This window comes from Uranotaenia lowii, chromosome 3, assembly GCF_029784155.1.
Source record: "Uranotaenia lowii strain MFRU-FL chromosome 3, ASM2978415v1, whole genome shotgun sequence".
NCBI classification, from domain to species: domain Eukaryota; kingdom Metazoa; phylum Arthropoda; class Insecta; order Diptera; family Culicidae; genus Uranotaenia; species Uranotaenia lowii.
Window position 1 is genome coordinate 59110937 of NC_073693.1, and position 24681 is coordinate 59135617.

The 24681-nt window shown below is 35.1% G+C and overlaps 1 protein-coding gene across 1 annotated transcript in view; it reads right to left on the reverse strand.

The window, feature by feature from the left end:
* The window catches only part of LOC129758215 (bifunctional heparan sulfate N-deacetylase/N-sulfotransferase), a 165529-nt gene that overhangs the window by 57585 nt on the left and 83263 nt on the right, over positions 1-24681 (reverse strand). Inside the window, exon 3 of the mRNA XM_055755677.1 lies at positions 22166-22381. Coding sequence (XP_055611652.1) covers positions 22166-22381 — 216 coding nt within the window. The remainder of the gene's footprint in view (positions 1-22165; positions 22382-24681) is intronic.

A 24681-nucleotide genomic window follows, 5' to 3' on the forward strand; every position in this document is an offset into this window, starting at 1 on the left:
ATATCCTATCTGGATGAGTTATAATTTTGTTTACATTATAACAACGGTTGATATGATTTAGTTATGGCTGCAAAGACTTTTTGATATAATTTGAGATATTTTAACATCCTACGAGTACTAAATTATAACTCGTCCAGATAGGAAAAAATTGAATATCAAAATATCTCATCTTGATATAATTAAGTTTTTCTCTTCTGATCGGGAAGCAATAGCAGCCACAGCATCAGCACAACAACAACATTATTCTCAAGAAGATTGTTGGAATGGTTCCTTTCAGGCTTCCTTCGTAGATAGGGAGGTGTGGGAGGAACTTGTCCAGAACGGGTATGTTCTTATGTGGCACCTTCCGTCGTTGGTTGGTTTAGCAGCCTTAACGGGCGTCCGTCGGCGAGTGCTTTCGTACCTACTTATCTGGCTGGCCACGGTTGTCCGGCGCTGAATGAACGCGGTAACACCAGAAGCAGCTCTCGAAACGACCGATGATCAAGAGGGAGTTTATGGGAAACTACTGCGAGCATTATTAATGTTAGGTGAGTTCAGGTTGAAAGCTTAAGTTAGCTTTTAAGTAGTTTCAGAATAATTTACATTTTATTGAAAATGGATAACTTATAAAAATTTAAGAGCTTGTTCATTCTTCTTCTGACGTGTCTGAGTGAATCTCTGAATTGAGATTCATAAGATTCGTAAAATCATGTCAATGGCGTGGTTGGTAGAATAAGCATAAAGAGCGCAGATTTTAAGGGCTGCGACTGATTGATAGATTTGATTTGGCCTTCCTGTGGATAAAGACGAAATTAGCTTAGGAAGCGCCAATTTTCAAGGCTGATTGTTTGTTTTGGCCTTCCGGTAGATAAAGACGGATTTGACTTAGGAAGTGTGGTTAGGCTTACCAGTGTAAAAAGACGGAATTGGCTTAGGAAGCGCAGATTTTTAAGGCTGCTGCAACTGATTGTTTGTCTTTATTCGGCGTTCCGGTGGAAAAACAAGAATTTGATTTGGCCTTCCGGTGGAAAAATACGGATTGGCTTAGAAAGCGCAGATTTTAGAGACTGCTGCTGCGGAATGTTATTTTTCTGTGATTTAACCTTCCGGTGGAAAAAGGCGAATTGGCTTAGGAAGCGCAGATTTTTAAGGCTGCTGCTACTGATTGTTTGTTTATTTTTCGGCGTTCCGGTGGAAAAAAGACGGATTTGATTTGACCTTCTGGTGGAAAAAGACGGATTGGCTTAGGAAGCGCAGATTTTTAAGGCTACTGCAACTGTTTTTTTTTTGTTGTGATTTGGCCTTTGGTGGAAGAAGACGGATTGGCCAGCCAGCCAGAAGAATACGGATTGGCTTAGGAAGCGCAGATTTTTGAAGCTGGTGCTGCGGATTGTTTGTTGTAATTTGGCCTTCCGGTGGAAAAAAAGGCGGATCAATGAATCTCGAATATGGGGACTAAACAACTATTTCTAGATCTCAATGAACACTATATTCAAAACCTTGAACAAAGGTGTTAATATCCTAGTCCACGCAGAAGACATGATCATTGACATGACGTACCACATCCAACCGAAACACTATTTTAAATGTCGGAAACAGCATTGTCACCAGCTAACTCTTCTACGGACTAGAAATAACAAGGCATTTAATTGATACAGTCATATCCTTGTTAAGACCCACCTATAATAAAATTATTCGATTTGCTATCTTGTTGTGCAGAATCTGGTGCTTAGCCGTTGCATCTTGTTGTTGCACTTACTGTATTAAAAAAGCTTTAAGCATCGCAGAAAAATTTAATAAAAATTAATCCCTCTACCAAAACGCTAGAGAAATATTCAGAAAGTCAAAAAATAAAGATTAACTGAGAAATGAAGAAATGCGATCGCGCTGGAGATAATCAAAGAAAAGAAGTGGCTTGTTTCAATTCAACGTTGGTATCATGAAAAACTCTTCACAGTTCATATTTGCAGTACTCTCATTGGTCGATGTTACTCAATTCCAATCTGATTTTTAGTCATCTTTCATTATAATTTTTGCAAAGCTTGCTCAAAAACTTTCGTTTTGGAGGCATAAATAAACAAAAAAAAAAATTACAACACAATTTATTTTTTTTTGTTTGATTTTCTAAATATAGTGAATAAAACCGGGAAAAATTCGGGCTCTTTAAATGAAATCCGGGCACTCGGACCGGACTGCTCCCATATTCTGTATTCGATATCCGGGCAGACCCGTATAAAACCGGATAATCTGTCAACCTTACTTTGGACCCAATCTTAGTTTGGCACGATGGACGGTGCGAAGAGGGGGTCCCACTTTTTTGGTCACATTCCGAACTGAGATAGTCTTCCTACTGACGTAAGCACGCATGACTTTCTGATCCAAAGTTTTGTCCACCGGACTAGGTTTCCGTCCAGATTTGTTTTTGTCCACGAATCTGCTTTCCTCTCCATACTTCCGAATTACATTTCAGACCGGTTCAATTATGAAAACTGAAGCTCACGGTACACTGAGCTGTGTTGTATAAAAATCGTGCTCAGGCATAATGGGATACCCTATAGTAATATAATATTTTATAAAAATTTTATTTTAAAATAATAACACTGATCTATTTGATTACTAAAAATAAACTAACGATGAACTATCATTTTAAATAATGTAATGTGCGAAAACCAAGCCATTTGAGTCAAAATATCTAATAAATAGTTCAGAATGAAATAAACACCTTTAAAAGTTTTTTTCATTTGAGAGAAAAGTGTTTTTTTTTATATTTTGTTTCAATTTAAATACCTTTAGACAAAAAGTTATGACGCATTTGACTAAGTCGATTTGGGGTCATTTCTGGATTTGTTATACCATGGGGTCTTAAAAGCTTAACTTTGGTTCAAAACTCATGCATGATTTTTTGCATAATTTTTAAGTAACTTTTAAATGAGTAAATTTGAATTTTTATGTCTGTATGGAAAAATTGAATCTATATATATAAGAAGCAATTTCTGTGGGTTTGTTTGTTTGTTTGTTTGTTTGTTTGTTTGTTTGTTTGTCCACTATAGGCTCAGCCATCTAAAGAGCTAGAGAGCTGAAATTTGGCATGGATACTCATTAGGACCAGGAATGATGAAAAATGTTTTCAGATTTTTGGATGACTCCTTCTAAAAGGGGTCGTCCATACAAGACAAATATTGTTTTCGCGATATTGACGTTAGTTTTCGTCGGATTGTGTCAAAAATTTGCACATAGGGGTTTTGAGAGATGATCAATTGATTCTAGCTATTGAATTTCATGTCAGGGGTCGGCAAAAGGGGTCGTCCATATGAACTGTTCAGTGTTTTTACTATATTGACGTTATTATGCATTGGATTGATATGAAAATTTGCACATGAGTGTTTTGAGGAATGAGCAATCGATTACAGGTATCAAATTCAAGGTCAGGGGTCGGCCAAAGGGGTCATCCATATCAACTTTTTAATATTTTTACGATATTGGCGTTATTATGCACTGTATTGAGATGAAAATTTGCAGGCGGAGATTTTTAGGAACGGAAAATCGATTCCAGTTATCAAATTTTGTAGGAGGGGTCGGCAAAAGGGGTCGTCCATATTAACTATTCACTATTAATGCGATATTGTCGTTATCATACATCGGATTCAGATGAAAATTGGTACACGAGAGTTTTGAGGGACGAGCAATGGATTTCAGGTAATAAATTCAGTGTAAGGGGCCGGCAAAGGGGTCGTCCATATTAACCTTTCAATATTTTTGCAATTTTGTCGTTATTTGACATCGGATTGGGGTGAAAATTTGCACACGGTAGTTTTCGGAGACAAGCAATCGATTTCAGATGTCAAATATTTTGCCAGCGGTCGTCGAAAAGGGTCGTCCATATTAAAAATTTTTAACTGTTTTTAGCAATATTCACGTTACTATGCAATGGATTGCTTTGAAAATTGGCACACGGGAGTTTTTAGAAAAGGGCTATCGAGTTCAGATATCAAAGATTGTTTAAGAGGCAACCGAAAGAGGTTTAAATTTTTGGTATTAATTGCGTTGTTATGCAATGATTGAATCGAAATTTATTGACGAGAATTTTCGTCACGGTCAATTGATTCCTGATTCCAAATTTAGTAGCAGACGACATAAAAAGTGATCGTCCAATATGTTTGAAATTATTACTTAACAATGAATTCGGAAGTACATCTGGAAAATGCTTGGCGGTTGAATTTCATACAAACTGTTCATGACATATTCCAAGTTGAAAGCGAAACGGAGTTCGTATGGGATCAGCTAGTATTTTATAATGAAAAATCAACATAATTTATGGTGCTTCTGTGCAATCGAGTCTGCTTATGGTTTCTGTGCTAATTTATAAATTCTCGAAAGGAATTTTTCACGCTGAACAACTTTGTTGAAGACCGCAACTTCGTATCTTCTTAGGTAAAATAGTTATTAGCTGTTTAACAGAGGTATGTCTTTTTTTATAAACGAACACAAACACCTACAGGATCTTAATGAAACTTGATGTTTCCTTGAAGAGATATCTTTTTTCTTAACACTAAGCGTACATCTTTAGAGGATATGATGGCTAGCATCTTACAAATGCTTAAACCACCAATCCAAAGAAAGTGTAGGGGAGAGTGGGTTAACTATGGCTATGGGGAAACGTGGGCCGTTTTAAATATCTCAGATGTGTGTTGATATAAAAACCCCAATCCAACTGTCATTGTCGTCGCTTTGCGTGAGCATGTTTTTCTATATGTTGTTGGCTTATGTACGCATCATATGCTCCTTTTGTTTAACTTGCCTAGAAAAATGTACTTATATAATTAAACAAGCACTCGAAAAATTGTATCCGTGGGAGACCTAAAGTGCATAACAAAAATATGCTCATGCGCTTATAATCTTAGTTTAGTCATGTCCATTCACGTGGTAAAAGAATTTTTGATGAAACATCAATAAGTCACACAAACGCAACCAATTTGCAATCATTGCTTGTAGGGTATCTTGGGCCACTTATATTTTGGTGTTTTTCTACACATTTAAAGCTTAAAATACGTTATTTTATTACTATATATAAAGTATTCTTATGACAAATTAAGAGTTATGAAAAATGTTTTGTCCATCTTTTCTAATGCGATAGAGACGAATATAAACATATGGAATTTTGCCGAAACGTTCGCGATCCAGGTTTTAGGAACTATTCGATCATACACAACTCTCTTTTTTATTTCCTCATCTGAAATCGCTTTAAAATAACTAAATGAATTATGAAATTTCTGTTTTGGGTCAACTCATAAACTTTGCACGTTATCTAGTCAATTTGGATTTGGTGGCCCACAATTCCCCACAGTTTTTCAAAATAAAAAAAAAAATACTTTTTTTGAAACAGTCAGAATTCGGGAAATTAATGTATTTAAAAAATAATAAAAAATGCCTAATGATACATTAAAAATGTAGAAAACTTTTCCATTTATATTTTTCTTTTCATCTTTTACAATAAAGAAGTTATGAAACAAAGAATAAAAGTGGCCCATGATACCCCACTTTCCCCTACTATGTATGCTGTGACCGGGATTCGATCTCATGCCCATTGGCTTAGAAAACTTGAAGGCTATCCCCTACGCCACGGGCTGTGGCTCTTTTGCGGTCTTTTGGCATTGATTCACGATTAATTTTATTGAAATCACTGCTGATGCCTCGCGAGGTATAGCATGAAAAGTAGTCATGCAATACCTCGTTAGGCACCTAGCAGTGATGTCAATAGAATTTATTGTTTTTCAATGCCAAAAAGTTCCAATTTACTCATGTAAACGTTACTTAAAAATTCTGCAAAAAGTCATGGATGAGTTTTAAACAGAATCGATGTGTTTTAGACCCCGACTTAATATTCTTGAATAGACCAGATCTTGCAGAAATTGTAAACCCACCACACACCATTTTAATCGATCGACATCATCACCCTTCAATTTTATTAATTGACAATCCTTACGGAGCATGCAGTATGGAAATAGTTCACCCTGTACCAATTAGATTTTATGCACTGTGCGATAGAATCGTTAGCAGAAACAAATTGGATCTCTACTTTGGCCAATCTGGATATCGACAGTGCTCTTTCATATTCTATGACCACCTTTGGGGTATACTTCGTGAGTGCACCCCTCCCAGACGACCAAACCGACATGAGCCGTTTAAGCTCCCTTGGTGGAACTCGGAACTTCGTAGAAGCCGCAACTCAGTTCGGAAAACCCGGAAACGTTACTTCAAGGATAAATCTGATCATAACAAGACTATCCTATCTGGTTTAGAAGTTGAGTACTCAACCCTGTGAAACACTGCCTTTAAACGATACATTTTAAACATCGAACGCAACGTAAAGCATGATCCATCAAGTTTTTGGAAATTTATAAACAGCCGCCTCAAAAATACGATTCCATTTTCTGTATCGTTTCATGGACGCATCTCGAGTATCCTCAGGGAATCGGCTGATTTATTTTCGGAATTCTTCAGCAGTGTTTATAGCTCGTCTAATCCTGATTGCGCTGATACCTATTTTGGAACTCTACCGAACTATGACGTCAGGCTCCCACAACCTCTATTTACCGATCAGGAAGTGTTAAACGTACTCAGTTCGCTCGATCCATCGAAAGGTCCAGGTCCAGATGGCATTCCATCTTCATTGGTTTCGAGATTAGCTGTATCTCTTGCAACACCGCTTTGTTTAATTTTCAACCGATCAATCTCAGAAGGTGTTTTTCCTAGCCATTGGAAAATCGCTTCTATATCGCCGATTCATAAGTCTGGGAATGCGCATCGTGTGGAGAACTACCGACCAATTTCAATCCTCTGCTGTTTTTTCAAAGGTGCTTGAAGTTTTGATGGCTCAGCAGCTACTCCGATACTTGCCGAAGTCCAGCACGGGTTTATCCGGAAGAGATCAACGTTGACCAACTTGATATGCTATGCCAGTGACCTGCATACTGCAACTGATAAAAAACTGCAAGTGGACTCAATATACGTCGACTTTGCCAAGGCCTTCGACAAAGTACCTCATATGGTCGAGATGGAGAAAATAAAACGCTATGGTTTCCCTGAATGGGTAAGCAAATGGTTGCACTCTTACCTGCTTAATCGTCAAGGCTTCGTAAATATCCGTGGAATTCACTCCACTATGTTTACTATGCCGTCTGGTGTTCCGCAAGGTAGTCACTTAGGACCACTTATTTTCGTGATTTTCATAAACGACTTAGCAACCGTCCTTCAATCGCCAAAACTATTGTTCGCAGATGATTTGAAAATCTACCGGATCGTTGACTCAAGAGTGGACTGCACTGCGCTCCAAGAAGACATTAACAGACTTCTCGCATGGTGTGGAAAACATGGAATGGAAGTAAACGCTGATAAGTGCAAGTGCATCAGCTTTTTTAGAACCAGAAAAACTCTTTGGTCTTCGATTACGCTTTTGGTGGCACTCCGCTCGAAAGAGTTGTCACAATTAAGGATCTTGGAGTAACCTTTGATCAGAAACTCTCGTTTAATCAGCATATCGCAACAACAACAGCTAAAGCCTTCGCTTTGTTTGGATTCCTGCGACGAAATACTTTGAGCTTTTAGGACCCATACGCTCTCAAGACAGTGTTCTGCTCTTCGATTCGAAGTGTCTTGGAGTATGTGGCACCAGTTTGGGCACCCTACCACTCTGTCCATATCGAACGAATCGAACGAATTTAGAGAAAATTTCTTCGTTATGCGTTGCGTCAACAGCCATGGCGAGACCCTGTAAGGCTACCACCCTACCCACAAAGGTGTGCTCTTTTGTCTATACCGTCCCTAGGCCAAAGAAGAACACATTTGCAGCGAATGTTTGTATACGATATCCTGACAAACGCTGTAGACTGTCCACAATTGCTCCAAAGCTTGAGTTTGCACGCCCCAGCCCGCCGTTTGCGTAATCAAATCACCTTTTGGCTACCTAGAAGCAGAACAGTTTTTGGACAAAACCACCCGCTTAATCGATGTTGTCAAGGCTTCAACGATGTTTTACACTTGTTTGACTTCAATATATCCAAATCAATGTTTAAATGTGCAATCTGTAACGTTCCCTTGTTTTAACATAGTTTAAATTTAATCCTAAGTTAATTTTAATATTCGGTCTGTATGGCAGCAGTCAAAGACTTAAATAAATAAATAAAAAAATATTGGATAACTGACTATTCTCTAGCCAAAATTCATAGCACAAAAATGTTTGTCCTATTGATCTATGGCTCTCAAAATTTTAAAATATTTTATCTTAAATAACATTGGGGACTGAACAAACTTGTTGGACTAAGTATCTACTCAGATCGATATAAGAAGGTAATTCGTTTGAGTAATATGACTTTTTGAGATTCATGAACCACCTTATTTAACAACTGTCGTATAACTACACAGCAGAACTACGAGGACAACATTATTTACTAGTACCTGAAAGAACAAGGAAAAACAACACCTTTAAGAGGTACCATGCAGCCATGCAGCGTGCACAAACCAGAAGATAAGAATCCGGGAGAGACAGAGACCCCTTAATGGGCATGTTGTTGCCAACAATTCAATTACCTCTCGCTAGATTTTTTTGCCTTCTTTTTTCCATTCGTATCATTATCGGAATTGAATACTACGAAATGAACTTTTCATGACACGCCGAGCCGATGTTTTGCTACCGGGCTTTTCTGGCTCTCCCCCAGGATCAGCGTGAACTGCAAAAGGTGAAGAATAAACCGGGCCAAGATTTCGAAAGGCGTGGGTGGTATCGGTAGCCTTTTAAGCCCAGGTAAGGCTACGGGTATCTGGCTGGGCGTCTGAAAATATGAAATAGCTTATGTAGAAAGGAAGGTACCTTTCAGCTGGGTGCAGCTATCAAAGCGCGCGCGGAAGCCATTAGTGCCATTTGCTAACAAGGAAATCTAATTTTCCGGTGTGCGCGGGTGGAGCAGAAGAAGATGTACCGCCCTGGGTCTGAGTCTGGGACGACTTGGCAATAATGCTCCTCTGACTGGCTCATGTACAATGGACTAGAGCAACTCAATCTGTCGTATCGAGTGTGGGTTTTATCGACTGTGCATGCACATTATGGCTCCGTTGGGAAATCGGCGGAAAACCTACACGGTTGTCAATAATAGTCAAGGGCAGGTCCTGGGTCAGGGTAATATTTTATAACTATAACAGTGATGTTGAGGCTGTGATAAGCCAAACTTTAGAGAAGAAGGTTGCACAATTTCCAGAATCGTGATCAGAAGATTCAACTACATCAATGGACCAGAGCTCATGATGAGAGATACACAGGACTTAATCAATTAAATGTCAGAATTTTAATTAATAGCATGTATAAAAGTTAGTTCTATTGATGAAAACTAAAATTTATTTAAATTATAGCAAAATATTAACAATAATGAAAGATACACATTGAGAAATTTATTCCTATTTGTAGCGCTCAAAGTCATCTGTCAGAAGCCCAACTTTACGGCTTGTCCTCTAATATGTAGAGCACATCAGACACTGATCAGCTAACAACAAAATCGAGCCATACATCGTCACAATATTGAATTCCGTTCGAGGCTCGTCGAGATTCGAGGATAGTTTCCGGCCAACCGCGAACCACACAGAGCGGAAGAACATCATAGAAAACCATCATCATCAGTTTGCATAAAATCAATATCGATGGCCAGCCGGGGCAAATGGAAGGTATAAATCAAAATATTGCCATCCCCGATATGAATAGCGAGAGAGTTGCAGCCAGTCAGTCAGTCAGTCCGTAAATTGATTGATAGCCATATGATGAACTCAATGGAGTGAAATGTGAAACTACATAGGCAGGCAGGCCCCACCTTCCAGGAAACCGGGGGCCCATTTAGGGAGAGGTTTGTTTCCGAGCATCTCACAAACAGGACTACCGTATCCGAAAGCAGACAGCAGCAATTTAATTAATAGCACTATAAAATGGGAAATATGGAATTCTCATGGTTCGCAAAATTTTGGTTCCAGAAAATCCAATTACTGATGCACAGTAACTAACTAATGGAAATTGAAACACTGATAAGATTGAAATGCCGGAGTGAATATTATCTGAAAAGGATTTAAAAAAAACAAGCCACAGGCCCTCTTCCCATCGATTTCTTTTCTAACATTCCAATTTCAAGAACCACAGGATAACAGAATTGATCTTGTTGAAAAAATTTGGGATTATTTTGTATTCAACTTGGTTCTACATCCTTTGAACAATTCTGACTCCGAAAAGCCATACACTGGGTTAATGGAAAAATTCCTCATCAAATTTCATACATTTTATTGATTGGTCCAAAAATCGGACTTGTGTAAAATTTCAGCTCAATCGGATTTGATTTAGAAGTGCCTCAAAGCGCTCAAAATTTAGATTTTTCCTCACGAAAATCGTCAGAGGGGGGGATATCAAAGAAAAGCGGAAAAAGCGAAATTTTAGATTTGATGTCAAATGACTTAAAATGCATGAAATATATTATTTTGAAAAAACAAAATCGCCGAAAATTGATTAAAGTGATGGGACTCGTTGGTACTTGAAGATTGATTTTTTTTTGGTTTATTTACGACACTTTACCACCTTGTGGTATTCGTGTCTAAAAAGATTGATACGAAATGTTGTAAAATTTAAACTTAATTTTTCACTAGGATGATCAATGAAACGAAAAAGTATATTAAAAACGCATTCACAGATTTTTCAATCTGACACAACAAAAATGATCATTATATGACGGATTTCAAATTGAGTGTTTCGGTCGGGGCGAGACGAGCGTGGTATTTAAGACTCATCTCGGTACTGGATGTTCAATGTGATTCTTAAGTTGTCCATGTTTATTTAGTCTGTAAAGTCTAAATCGGCTAAAACAACGATTGTTTAATTGTAATATAGTTATTTGATTGGTGTTGCTTTGTTAGGTTTGTTTTCCGGCTTCACAACGATTCACTTACTGATTTTCCTGTGTTTTATTTATTTTTATATCTATTTTTCTGTCTATCAATATATCTATTAATCCATCTTCTTTAAACCTGTGTCTGATATTTTGTTAACAACTATTGTATAAAAAAATGTTGTTTTCATCTACGTGTCCATTGTTGTTTTTCCCAAATGGAAGGATTTTTTTCAGGAATCAGATCTAAGGAAATATGTTAAAAGAAGTTTTGTTACTTATATTGATTTTTCTTTCATTATTACTAATTTGTAGCAGTATCTGTAGTTTTTTACAACTGTATTTGTGATTGGAACATTCTCATCTAATAACAGTGTCAGCAAAGTCTTGAGCCAAATGTGGTATGAAAACACTCCAAAAGAAGCTTCGTTTAAAATGTTCTAAAATGTTGTTTTTCAACTTAAGATATTAACGCATAAAAGTTTGTGCAGTTTCACACTCTTACCAGAATTAATTGCGATTTTTTTTTGAAAAATTTCACTTTTTCCGTACACATTTGATCCAAGTTCCACACTAATTTGAAGGTCTTAAAGGGTCGCCTTGAAGTTATCCGACCTCTGAACTAATGTCAAAACCTTTATTCATACTAATCCCAGGTTAAGATTTCTGCTACACTTTCTAAAAATTTTCTCACCTGTTAATAAAAACTACTAGGACCTCTCATTTCAGAGGATCTGGTTCCATGTTTTCAAAATCAAAATAGTATTTCTGTTTAAATATTTCAGTTTCTGTATCCTGTTTAGAAATATTGATTTTCGTTTCGAATCATCATTGGAAAATAAAAATGAAAAGCTGTTTGGAAATTATCGTTCGAATTTGGTTTTGCATTTCTTAAAAAAAAAATTGGATCATGATTTTCAAAACTCATATGAACGTCCAATATTTAGATGATAATTTTCCTAACCCATATGACAAAAAAAGCCATCCTGAGTTTTTGTTTTATATTCAGATTAGACGTTTTTAAACATAATTTTTATACACAATTCATAACAATACTCCAGCTTTAGCTTTAAATTGCAATCCAGAATTGAAAACTGAGATGCATCATTCAAAATTCACGCAAGTCGGATTAAAAATATTTAATGATATGATATAATGAATTCAGATCGAAAACTATCAGAATAAAATAAACAGATTCATGATTGACGGCTCTAAACAAATTTTTATTCTTAAACTTTGAATTCAAGTTCATAACTCAGACTCTCAATTAATATTATTTATAATTTAAATTGGCATTTCAGTCGGAAGTAAGCAAATACTAGAATCTACAATTTTCTCGACGATTCGGCCTTTGGTCTTGGTCTCCTCGAGGAATATCTAAAATTATGTTATTTTAAATTACTATTTTAAAATGAAATTGTAAATTTTACAAAATATTTAACAATTAATATTCAAAATTCATTTTCAGATTCAGCTTGTGAATGAGTTCACAATCAAGAGGAAATAATCAAGACAATTTAATTTTAATTTTGTTTGATAGTTCAATTTCAAAATTTTAGTCATAGTTCAGCTGAAAATTACAAACATACAGTAGAATTTGAGATGGTTTTGCGAATTTTGTAATTGGGTTAAAAAAAATCATCCACAGGATTTTTAATATGGAATTTAATTATTATGGAAAAAATTTGGTCAAAAAAGAAACATGTAATCTGTCTTTAAAAAAATTGCACGGAATTTCATATTTTTAGTTGTATTGTTTCACATCATTAATATTGCAGCTTTTTTCAACAGCCAAAATTCAAACTAAAATCTTGACTGTGAATCGAGTTTATATTTTTATTTTTGAAATTTTGTTTGATTTTTATTGAAGGCTGAAATCTTTCAATTTGCTCAAGAGTTTGATATATTTGATTTGAACATTATACTGAGTTGGTTTGGGGTCATTTTTGAATCTCTCAAACCGTGGGGTTTAAAAAGCTCCGTTTGGATTCAAAACTCATCAATGATTTTTCGCCGAACTTGTAAGAAAAAAAAAATTGAATATTTCGAACTAAAAAATCAACATCTTTTTGTTTCTTCTGTGGAACTGAACCTGCTCTACAAGAAATTTTCCGCTGAACAACTTTGTCGAGGACCGTAACTTCGTATCTTATCAGGCAAAAAGTTAGGAGCTGTTCAACAGGGGTATGTCCTTGGCATTGAAAAACAATAAATTCAATGGACAAATTCAAAAATAAATCCAAATCGACTCAGTCTCAAGGTTGTCGAAAAAAAATCTGTGTATTTGAGAAAAAAAAATCTGTTTTTTTGTGAATCTACCCAAAAAATGTGTGGTTGATTTCTGTGATGCTATTTCTTTAAATTTCATTGAAAATTCATGATAAATTGGGTCGTTTTGAAATTTAAGTCGGGTAACATCAATATTAAAATTATCAATCTTGTCATACTTTTTTAACTCAAAGTAAAAAATTCGAATTTTATATTGACCGAAAAATATATAATTTGGAAATACATCAAAATTTAAAAAATATATGGAATCTGTAAAGATTTCAAAATTCTTTGTTCGGTGACACAGAATCTGTGAAGAAAATTTGTTAAAAATTCTCTAAAATTACAGATTTTTCTGTGATTTCAGCAACCTTGCTCATTCGATTGAATTAAGAACCTGTTTTTTTATTTTCAAAAGAACATAAAGGTTTCTATGTTCTAATCAAACGATTCGCTCTGAATTAGGGGGAGATAAGTGCTTAAAGATAGTTTCAAGTATTTTTTTTTCAACTCGACTTCAATAGAAAATTTGTTAAAAAAATATTTAAAAATATATTCAGTTTTCCATGAGAAGTAGATTAGGATTAGAATAAATTATTGGTAAACTTTTTTCTCTCCGATTCTGAGGGCCTCAATTAAGCTAAATTCGCCAGATTTTCGAGAAAACTCAAAGAATTGAAGCATCAATTAACGTAAGCTTCATATTTTGTTACATAAGTTTGTAGTGTATCTTACCATTTTAAAGATTTTTCAAAAGTTTCAATTCAATACGAAAATCTTTTAATGTAAACGAACTTAAAACGTAATAATCAAACAGTTTTAAAACGTAATTCTTTTTTCATACATTGCATTGTTTGAGTGAAAATATCATAGAAAGAAAGGTCACCAGATGTATGTATGTTCTTCCCTTGAATTTCACCATTTAACTCATTCACTCATTATGCAGAAAACAAACTTAAAAAAAGTTAAAATTTTGTAAAATTTATCGATTCGTCGTGAGATGTGATGAGCTAACACTGGTATGAGACTTCTATAAAAAATCTTGTAACAGGAATCTAACATGAATTTCGATTCAGCTTTCTTGTTCTAATTTTGATCTCTGGTAAAAAAAAATGTTTGAACTTAATCCCAAATTCCTATTTTAAGTTTTAATACAATACAAAAAATGATCCATCTTATTTCTGAAATCAAATATTTGAGATTCAAGAATGGATTATAATTCTTGTTTACGATTTTTTTTTAATCACATCATGATTATCCTTTGAAGTTTTGACGATTATTCATATTTAAATGCTGATTTGTTTTCCACATTCAATTTTTACATCGAGTTATAACACTCAACTAACCAAAATTCAAGATCTGAAATCAAAATCAACATTGAAAATAGCCATAAGATACTTACACAAAATTGGATAGCAGAAACATGATGAGGGAACTGAATCAAACTATCGAACTAAGAATCAAAGTTGGATATAAATAATTATTGCAAGAATTTATATAAAGCTAATGAAATAAAATGCACATTTTCAAATAAAGTTCAATTCCAAAATGAAAACTTAAAAATATTCATATTCAATTCCAGAATGAAAACCTAAAAATATTCATATTCCATATGTAATTCTAAACTTGTATTCACCACTGAACGTCTGGTAAACAGTAATTTTTATATCGAGTACTTGAAAGTTTTGACGAGAATTTCGAATTTAGGTTCGAAATTAAGACAATGAAATATTTGAACATTTGTGAATCCTTAAAAACGGATTTAGAAAAAATATTTGTGATTGTGTGATTGTGAGTGATTTGATTCAAAATGTGAAAAATTTAAAACAAAATTTACACAAATTTTTAATACGCCTAACAAATTTCAGTATTCTGCAAGCATAGATAAAATTATCATGCCATGTTCATATTTTATCAAAACGCGTTAAAGCAAATTAATTTTCAAAACATTCACGAAAATTCAACTTCAAAATCACAACAGTTTGGACTTTACATAACGGTTAAAACGCATAGTAATTTTTTTCTGATTTAATTTCAATTTTTGAAACAAATTCAACAAAAGATTTTACGGATTTTCAGTGGAAAATTGTTCTATGTTTTATCACACTTTTTAGAATGTTATTAAATTTTCAAATCTAACTTGGTTCCAAACTGAAGATGGAGGAATGCTTTAGACAGGATAGTTTGTTCTATATTATTTATTCTTCTTTTTGAATCCTTTTGTAAAAAACCTGAAGAAAAACTTATGTTGTGTCTGTTTTTTAAGTATATTTTGAGGATTCCAACATTTTTACGCATACAGCTGAAGAACCGCAGCTTCACACCGCAGGTTGCCGTCCACTGCCCTAGTACAATAAAAAATGAATTCTCCAGTCTTTTCGTGCTAATTGACTTTTGAATTTCATTGCGATGATTGCAGAAAATTTGATCTTTAGAAAATGAGTCTGATCCGAAACAAATAGGGATTTTCAATTCTGATTACAGTTCGGATGTAGAGTTCTAATTGTGAACCAAAATACTAAATTTTGTTTTTTTTTTTTAGTTTGGCAATATTTAAATTGGATTATAAAATTTAAGAGGGATTCAGTTCACAAAATGAACATTTCATGTTTTTACTTCTAATCCACAATACCTCATTCAGCTCAAACTATATTGATCTGGATGAAATGGGCACTCAACTTTCATTACTGGTACAGCCTCGTTTGCAGTTCTTCTTACGGATCGTTTCAAAGGAAAAAAAAATACACTTCCCATTCTACCATGCCGGCCCGTTGGAATCTGAATTCAAAATCGAATATTTTGAAACAAAAGCAACTGTTCGGAACGTCGTCATTGCATTCATTCAACCTTCCACTACTAATGGCCAGTTCCTGATGCTGCTACACAGCTATAACTAGTGCAGTGGTGCCAATGAATGTCCGTTCGAACAATTCAATGGAGCCCCAGATCCATCTGCAATTGTTTGAATCCGGTTTTGGTTCCAGTCCAGCTTTGAGCAGAAAATATGGTTATTTAATCCGATCGTTATTTGCATGAGTCCCCGGGAAAGTAAATTACTATCACTTGGGCTGCCATCTTGCATTCTTCTCTCCGGTAGTGGCTCCGAGTGGCTGCAGCACAATCTCGCTATCACTGACGTTCTCCCTCCTACTAGGTAGTTAGTTACGAGTATGAATTGGCCTTCCGACCGACCGACCCAGACCCCGGCAACAAAAGTCCCACGGGTGGAATTGGCTTGATTTTTAGAACTACCATGCATCGGTCCTCGGTTTGCCGCCGTTCGTTGTCGAGGATAACGATAACGATGACTATGAGAATTTGTCTTCATGGAACCGTTTCCGTTAGCTTAGCTGCAGGGAGATCCCTTACGCAAACTGTAGAATCTTAATCCGGCACCACCTACTATCTACTATCATCGTTTGCCAGGCTCCTTTAGTGGAGCCTGGCAAACGATAGAGATAAAGAAAGTTTACCCACGCAAATACCGAACCATTAGCCGGGATGTTTGGCTGTTACTGCTGGGCGCTCCTCCTCGGTCATACATACTGAATGGGAGCGAGCGATTAACGATGGTTTTCATTTTTGTCAGAAAAGGTTTAGCCAGCGGACCGACCGGAATAGCAAATTTTGAACTGCCATAACCAACAACCGGATCCATGGGGTCTAGCAGCAGCTAGCTAGCTGGACTCCATTAATGTGAATGGATTTGTGAATGCAAACATCGAGCGGGCGAGCAAGCAAATGGAAGTCCACAATGACGACGACGACGATCCAATTGTCCACCGGGAAAAGCAATCATGTTCGTCCATTATTAGACAAACAACTGGCTGGCAACCGTCAGCCGGACAAGTTACAAGTTCATTTCGTGTCTGTCTCGCAGCAAACAAACCGAAACGTAAACAGGGCCATCAAAATGGATCCACGTACCGAAGAGGGTGGGACCGCCATTCCATAAAGTAGGAACCCGTCTCGTCTATTAATTCCGATTGCCGATAATTACGGGATTGTGAAGTGGGTTTACCACGGAGTAAGGTTTCCCGTTCCTTGGGTCCTTGTTAACGATTGTTTTAAGGCAAATCGTTGCACGATTTTGAGACCTGCAGCTTGATTTGGTTCTGTTGAAAACGCAGGTTTCAGTGGTGGAATAGAGTTATCTTTATTCATGTTTCGTCTGTGAGGTCAGTAGAATACAACTATATTAATTAGCGATAGCTAATTGTCACTTTCCACTTCTTATAATCCCTAACCGGGAAAGTACTCATTTCTCAATGAGTACTTTGGTATTCCTACCCAGAATATCTGGCAACACTGTTGTGTTACCACGAACCCAATTTGTGTTGTCTCGCTTAACCGTGTGATGATGTAAACATTTATACCGCGTTTATCATCATCACCTGTCATCAGCAATCATCGATCTATTGTTCTCGATTGCGAATTGACTCAAAGCATGCGGAACCAAAACAAACTGTTTTGGTTTCGCTCGTGGCAGCAGAAGTTTGCTGCTGTGCCGCTGTGCTGCTGCTGTTCCGGAGGAAACCGTAAGTTTCAACAGGTTCAAATTGTTAATCTTTTCTATCTAAAAATTAGTATTTCAATTGATCACCCGCAAAAAAACATGCAAATTTTGATCGTTCATATCTCAGCCGTCTAAGGACATATTGAAAACCTTCTGATCTCATTTGAAACATAATGAGCAATAGCTATTTCGGAGGTGCCCAGAAATAACGTTCTAGTTTTGTACCTTAAACTTAACCTAAAGTTAGAACATTTTCAAAAAATCGCACTCAATATTCAAAGCCGATAATCTCGGGATAGGGTGGACCAAATTTCAAAATTTAAGTTACATTAGAATCCTTATTCTTTACTTCTCAAAACACAATAAAAAAACATTTGTGCAAAAATATAAGAATGTACTTTTGATTAATAAAATAGACACTTAAGTTATCGTCCACCCCTTAGTATGGTGTATCGGCCAAAAGTTTGGGATCATTCTTTTAAAAACATGCCAATTTATCTCATTCATATAATTCTCATCTAACATCGTATTGTAGTTCTGAAGGGTTCATTTGGAAGTTTAGAAACTGTTGTTTTTTCATTAATTTATTAAAAAATTATATTCTAAAGTGATCAAATGTCTTTCAACAAAAAAGAAAAGTACATTTGGTAAAATTTCACAAAAAGAAAAGTACGCCCATTTCTCGATCAAAAAAGAGTACTAACCTACACTAAACTCAACTTTTGAACTCTGCTTGGACCCAGGGCCGGATTAAGCATTCGGGCCCGGGGAAAATTTAATCGGGGGGCCATTTGAAATGATTTTTTTTCATATACCATCCCAAAGAATATCTACATATTATTTTAGACATACAAAAGAACTGGAAATAAGTTTAGTATATTACCTTCTAATTTCTATAACGGCTGCGTAGAAGGTAGTTTCTGGTAGGTATGTATCTTCAAACAATAATTTTTAATACATCACGAGCAAACATTGTAGAAGAGTTAATGAACTTATTGAAAATGAAAACTATGATTAGAGCTAATCAAAGCAAAGTTCAATTCGCAATTTATTTAAAAACTCTATCATTAACTTAAATTCGCTAGTTTAGAAAAAATCCAAGATAGATATTAAAATGTCTTTAATTTCTTCAATGATCTCTTGGTATGTCCTTTATTGAAAGCAGAATACACTTTTCTCTCATGACAATTGGAAAGTAACATAGAGATCTCTGATAAAGGATCAAAGAGTAATATAACACTTTTTTTCAGAATCACAGCTCAGAGTCTCTTACATATTAAAATCATACTTTCTAATCAAGATAAGAGAAACAATTACAAATTAAATTTAAATACAAAATATAAAAACTTGAGATTTACTAGAAAAAGAATTAAATCGCGTGAAACAGCGCACTCGGTTCTAACTTTGACCAGCTGCCATTTCCGTCTAAGTTGAAATTTTTTCATGAAATTTTCACAAAATATATTTATACTTTCTTTCTTTTTTATTCTCGTAAAAAAGGGAAATATGAGATTGTTTCTCAAAATTCGCGGTATTTTTGACAATTTTCACTGAAAATACTTAAAATTTGGACAAAATATGTAAAAATGGCAGAGTTACATCAAAATATATTTATGCGGTCGCAATTGGGACCAACATGAAAATGAGGTTGATTATCACCAAACAGCGATTTCATTTTTTTTGGACGGATGTTTGTATAAAAATATATTAGTCAATGTTTTTTGAGATTTTTTTTTCACAAAAACCAAAAATTTATACCAAAAATGTTGGTAATTGATAGAAAATTCATTCCTGATTTGTTTGGAAATATATTTTTTAACAGAGCTCAAAATAAGAAGAACAGAGTTTCAAAACGACCTGCAAAAAATGATTTTCGAATTTGATACACAAACTTGAAGCTATTCGCTCGAGCGCTCTTTCGTTTTTGAATATTTTCTATTTGCAATCAAAGTAGGAATTGAGTTTTTATCATTTTTTTTATATTTGAATTGGAAAACTTTGAAACTATGAAAGAAAGATCCAATAAAAAAAAATACGATAACTTCCATACAAACATCCGTCCAAAAAACGAATGAAATCGCCTGTTGGACGATCATGAACCTCATTTTCAAACCCATCCCATTTTTGATAGCGTCAATTGATTTTGATGTAACTCTGCCAGGTACTAAATCAATAATTTTTACATCTTTAGTAAGTATTTGCAATGAAAATTTTCAGATTTTGAGATTGTGAAGCAATCTCAAATTTCCCTTTCTCACGAAAACAGCTGTATTTTTTCGAGTCATAGAACAGTCTTCAAATTTTGTGAAGTGTTAGTTGAATAGTTGAACTAGATTTTGTTCAAATTTCATGAAAAAATATCAACTTAGACAGAAATGGCAGCTGGTCAAAGATGGAAGCGAGAGCGCTGCTTCCCCCTTTTTTATTTGAACGCAACTATATACATAAGTGAATTTTATGTTCAGCACTGAGAAAGAGCATTTTGGGTGCCTATGTTTGAATATATGATTTTGAGAGACTTTGGCAAACCTATTCACCTATTTTAACGAAAACCAAGGCTGCTAGAAAATAAAAACTTATTGTAGATTTGGAATGAGCGTCATAAAATAAGTTAAAATAAGCTCTTTAATTGTTTGCAAGTCGGAAAAATGTTAATTTTGTTGGCTTGTTCTATTTATTTTAGGGTAAGCATTCCGAATTTCCCGGGATCTTTGGACATGCCCAGGTTTTTTTTTAAATTTTGAAAAACGATTCGAACGCAGCTGATAAGTTTCGATAATAAATAAATAAAAATTCAATTTGTTTTTTTTCATTTTCTTCTGGATTTTTTTTTTTGAATAACTGATTAATATCTTGACTGAAAGGGGTTTGTGATATACAATTGCGTTCAAAAAAGAATGAAATCGCGTGAAGCTGCGCACTCACTTCCAACTTTGACAAGCTGCCATTTCTCTCTCGGTTTATATTTTTTCATGAAAATTTCACACAATCTAGTTTAACTATCCAACTAACATTACACAAAATTTGAAGTCATTTCGGTGACGGGAAACGAAGATACAGCTTTTCCCGTAAAGAAAGGAAAATTTGGAATTGCTTCACTAAATTTGCTGTAGCTTTGAAAATTTTCATTGAAAAATCTTGAAATTTGGTCCAAAGATGTAAAAATGTTTGATCTAATATCCGGCCAAGTTTCGTCAAAATCGATGAACGTGACCAAAAATGGTGCCGGATTGAAAATAAGGTCCATTATCACCCAGCAGACGATTTCATTCTTTTTTGGACGGATGTTTGTATTTTTTCTTCCACAAAACCAAAAACTATCACAAAGAATGTTGTAAATTGCTCAAAATTACATTCGTACTTTGTTTCGAAAGAGAAAATGTTTCAACAAGGTTCAAAATAAGAAAAAAAGAGTTTCAGAAAAGACCTGCTAATTATGCCGATAAACAAATTTAATCCACAATAAAGCGAATATTCTATTCCCTCTTTTGTTTCAATACCAGCTCTTTTGGAACAATTTCTATTTCTAAACGAAGCAAGGATGAAGTTCCTATTAATTTACAACATCCTTTGTAATAAATGTTAGTTTTGTGGAAGAAAAAAACAAGAATACATAGATTACGATGTTTTCCATACAAACATCCGTCCAAAAAATAATGAAATTGTCTGCTAGGCGATAATGAACCTCATCTTCAACCCGGCACCATTTTTGACCACGTTCATCGATTTTGACGAAACTTGGCCTGGTATTAGATCAAACATTTTTACATCTTTGGAACAAATTTCAAGATTTTTCAATGAAAATTGTCAAAGATACAGCAAATTTAGTGAAGAAATTCAAAATTTCCCTTTTTTACGGGAAAAGCTGTATCTTTGTTTCCCGTCACCGGAAAGACTTCAAACTTTGTGTAATGTTAGTTGGATAGTTAAACTAGATTGTGTGAAATTTTCATGAAAAAATATAAACCGAGAGAGAAATGGCAGCTTGTTAAAGTTGGAAGTGAGTGCGCAGCTTCACGCGTTTTCATTCTTTTTTTTAACGTAACTGTATGTAGCTCAGTTGGCAAGTCAGTTGCCTCCTGAGCCGATGTCCAAGAGTTCGAACCCAAGAGTAAACATCGAACACAGTTGTACCGGATAAGTTTTTCAATAACTTTCCGCCAACTGCAACGTTGATATAAAGTCGCGAATGTCATAAAAATGGTAAAACGATTATAATCGAATAAAAAAAAAGAAAAAAAATTGATGAATTATTCCAAAATAGAAAAAAAAAACATGAATGTCCAGAAACTGTTTAGGCTTGCGATACAAACGAACGCGCTTGATGTTTTGACGTTAATCAAGAAATTAATATCAAAAAGAAACCATTTTGAAAAATATTTTCCAAGGTTAAAAGCTCTTTTGGATTCTATTGGTAGTCACTTAAAGATGATCAAAAATTAGAGTGCATAGGGATGTACCAATTTTAACGGTAGTGTACTTTACTTACTTGATACGGTTGTAAACAAGCAGCTCGGCAATGTCCCGGCCCAGCTTGGAGTAGGTGGTTTCGACGAAGACGAGCACCTTGGGGTCGATCCGGAGCCGAGCCTCGGAACGGTGATCCGGTGCCTGGGAAGCTTCCAGCGGCCCGGAGGCATCCTTGCCGTTTAGCATCCGGCAATGGATCAGCGGAGCCGGTGGGTGGGTATCCCGATGCATGAAACTGTTGGGGAAGAGAAAAAAGGAAAGAAAAATGTAAGTAAGATGGAGAATTCCGAAACGGGTTGAAAACAATTTGAACTTATTTTTGACGGTCGCCATGGAAGGAGAAGTATCATCATATCCGAAATAAAAACGCTCAAAATCAATCGAGTCTAAAATACGTTTTGCTATAATTGTTAAAAGAAAGTCTTCATTTAACCACGAAATATAGACAATGAGGTACTTTTATTTGGGAAAATTTCCAAACAATTTTCCACAAATGAAGTGTTAACAATCACAAAAATTAGCACCCGGAGCGCATTCCTGGAAGGCAAAGAATCTCCTCAAAAATAAACCAATTATCTTCAGCCGAGGACCACCGCCCATGCACTTGGTTTGATTCCCGGCAACTTAAGGAACAGCAAATTACAACATAGTACTAGCCAGCTAGTAGAAGAACCAGCATCTTCGCAGCATCATCGGTGAGGTTTTTTTTACGCTAAATTCCTCCCGCCGCCCCTGCTAATTGCTTATTATTGCCTAGAGTATAGCATAAATTAAAATTAATTATGCGCTGCAGTGTAATTAAGTGGCGGCTGCTGGCTGAGGAAAATTTTTGTTCCTCCTCTAGGAATGCTTCAGCTTCCGTCTTACCGGGCGTTTCTTCTTAATAATCTGCTCAGCAGAAGCACGAAGTCGTATGCGAATTTCTTTTAACATTTTCTGCTTCAGACAGAACTACAGCAACAAAAATGCACTCGTACTGCTGCCCACTTTTCCAGCTAATGGACTTTTAATAAGTTGACAACGACAGAAATTGACAGTCAGTAGAGTAAAAAATTAAAGAAATTATGAAACAGCCACCAGTGGAAATCGAATTCCCATCGACGAGTGTTCCGAAACAAACTTGTTCCTTCGAATGGTCCGGTCGCTTCAAAAAGAAAGTCATAATCCAATAAACAACACGATGCTGTTTAAATCGGTAATGGGGCTCATAAATCCGAACCGGCAAAAAGCACACTTCAGAAATCATCCATCATTTTGAGAAGAAGATTTTTCCTTCACCTAGTACCTACTATAAAATCGAATATTGCAATCTCGCTCCTTCTCAAAATAAGGAAGAAAAAAAATCAACTCAACCATCAACATTGCCACCTACAACTCCCAATCGAGGAGGTTGTTTCTCGAAAAAGGAAAACGGAAACTTTGACCGCGCAAGGCACTTTACGAGAAGGAGGACCTGGTCCAGTTCCAGGTTCGACAACATCCGGCGGAATCCGTTCGGAGGAGTTGCTCGGGTTTTTTTCGAACCTTTTTGTTTTTATTTCTCCACACCATGCCATGGTTGGTTCGTCGAGCTTCTCACATTTTGAGATGGTTTTATCGCGGTCAATTTAACTTTGATTGCTGTTTTTGGAGCTCGTTCTCTCTCACTGTGCCGACAGCTCTGCTTGATCAATGGTTGTGGTTGGATGTTTTTATTGGTGTGTAGATAAATATTAATTTTCTTAACAAGTTTTTAATTGTTGTGAGAAAAGTTTGAAAATAAAAAAAAGGAAAAAATAGAAAAACTTGGCATTATTTGTTTTTACTACTTTAAAAATTTCACAAGTAAATTTAACATGCAATGCAACAAGTCTTAAGTTTTTTTATTGTAAATTTTGAATTATATTTTGGAGAGAATTATTTAAACATTTTTTTTCTGGGAATTTTGTTATCTTTATCAATTTTGTCAATTTTTTCATTTTTGTCAATTTTGTCATTATTATTATTTTTGTTATTATTGTAATTTTTGTCATTTTGGTCATTTTTGTCATTTTTGTCACTTTTGTCACTTTTGTCATTTTTTGTCATTTTTGTCATTTTTGTCATTTTTGTCATTTTTGTCATTTTTGTCATTTTTGTCATTTTTGTCATTTTTGTCATTTTTGTCATTTTTGTCATTTTTGCCATTTTTGTCATTTTTGTCATTTTTGTCATTTTTGTCATTTTTGTCATTTTTGTCATTTTTGTCATTTTTGTCATTTTTGTCATTTTTGTCATTTTTGTCATTTTTGTCATTTTTGTCATTTTTGTCATTTTTGTCATTTTTGTCATTTTTGTCATTTTTGTCATTTTTGTCATTTTTGTCATTTTTGTCATTTTTGTCATTTTTGTCATTTTTGTCATTTTTGTCATTTTTGTCATTTTTGTCATTTTTGTCATTTTTGTCATTTTTGTCATTTTTGTCATTTTTGTCATTTTTGTCATTTTTGTCATTTTTGTCATTTTTGTCATTTTTGTCATTTGTGTCATTTTTGTCATTTTTGTCATTTTTGTCAT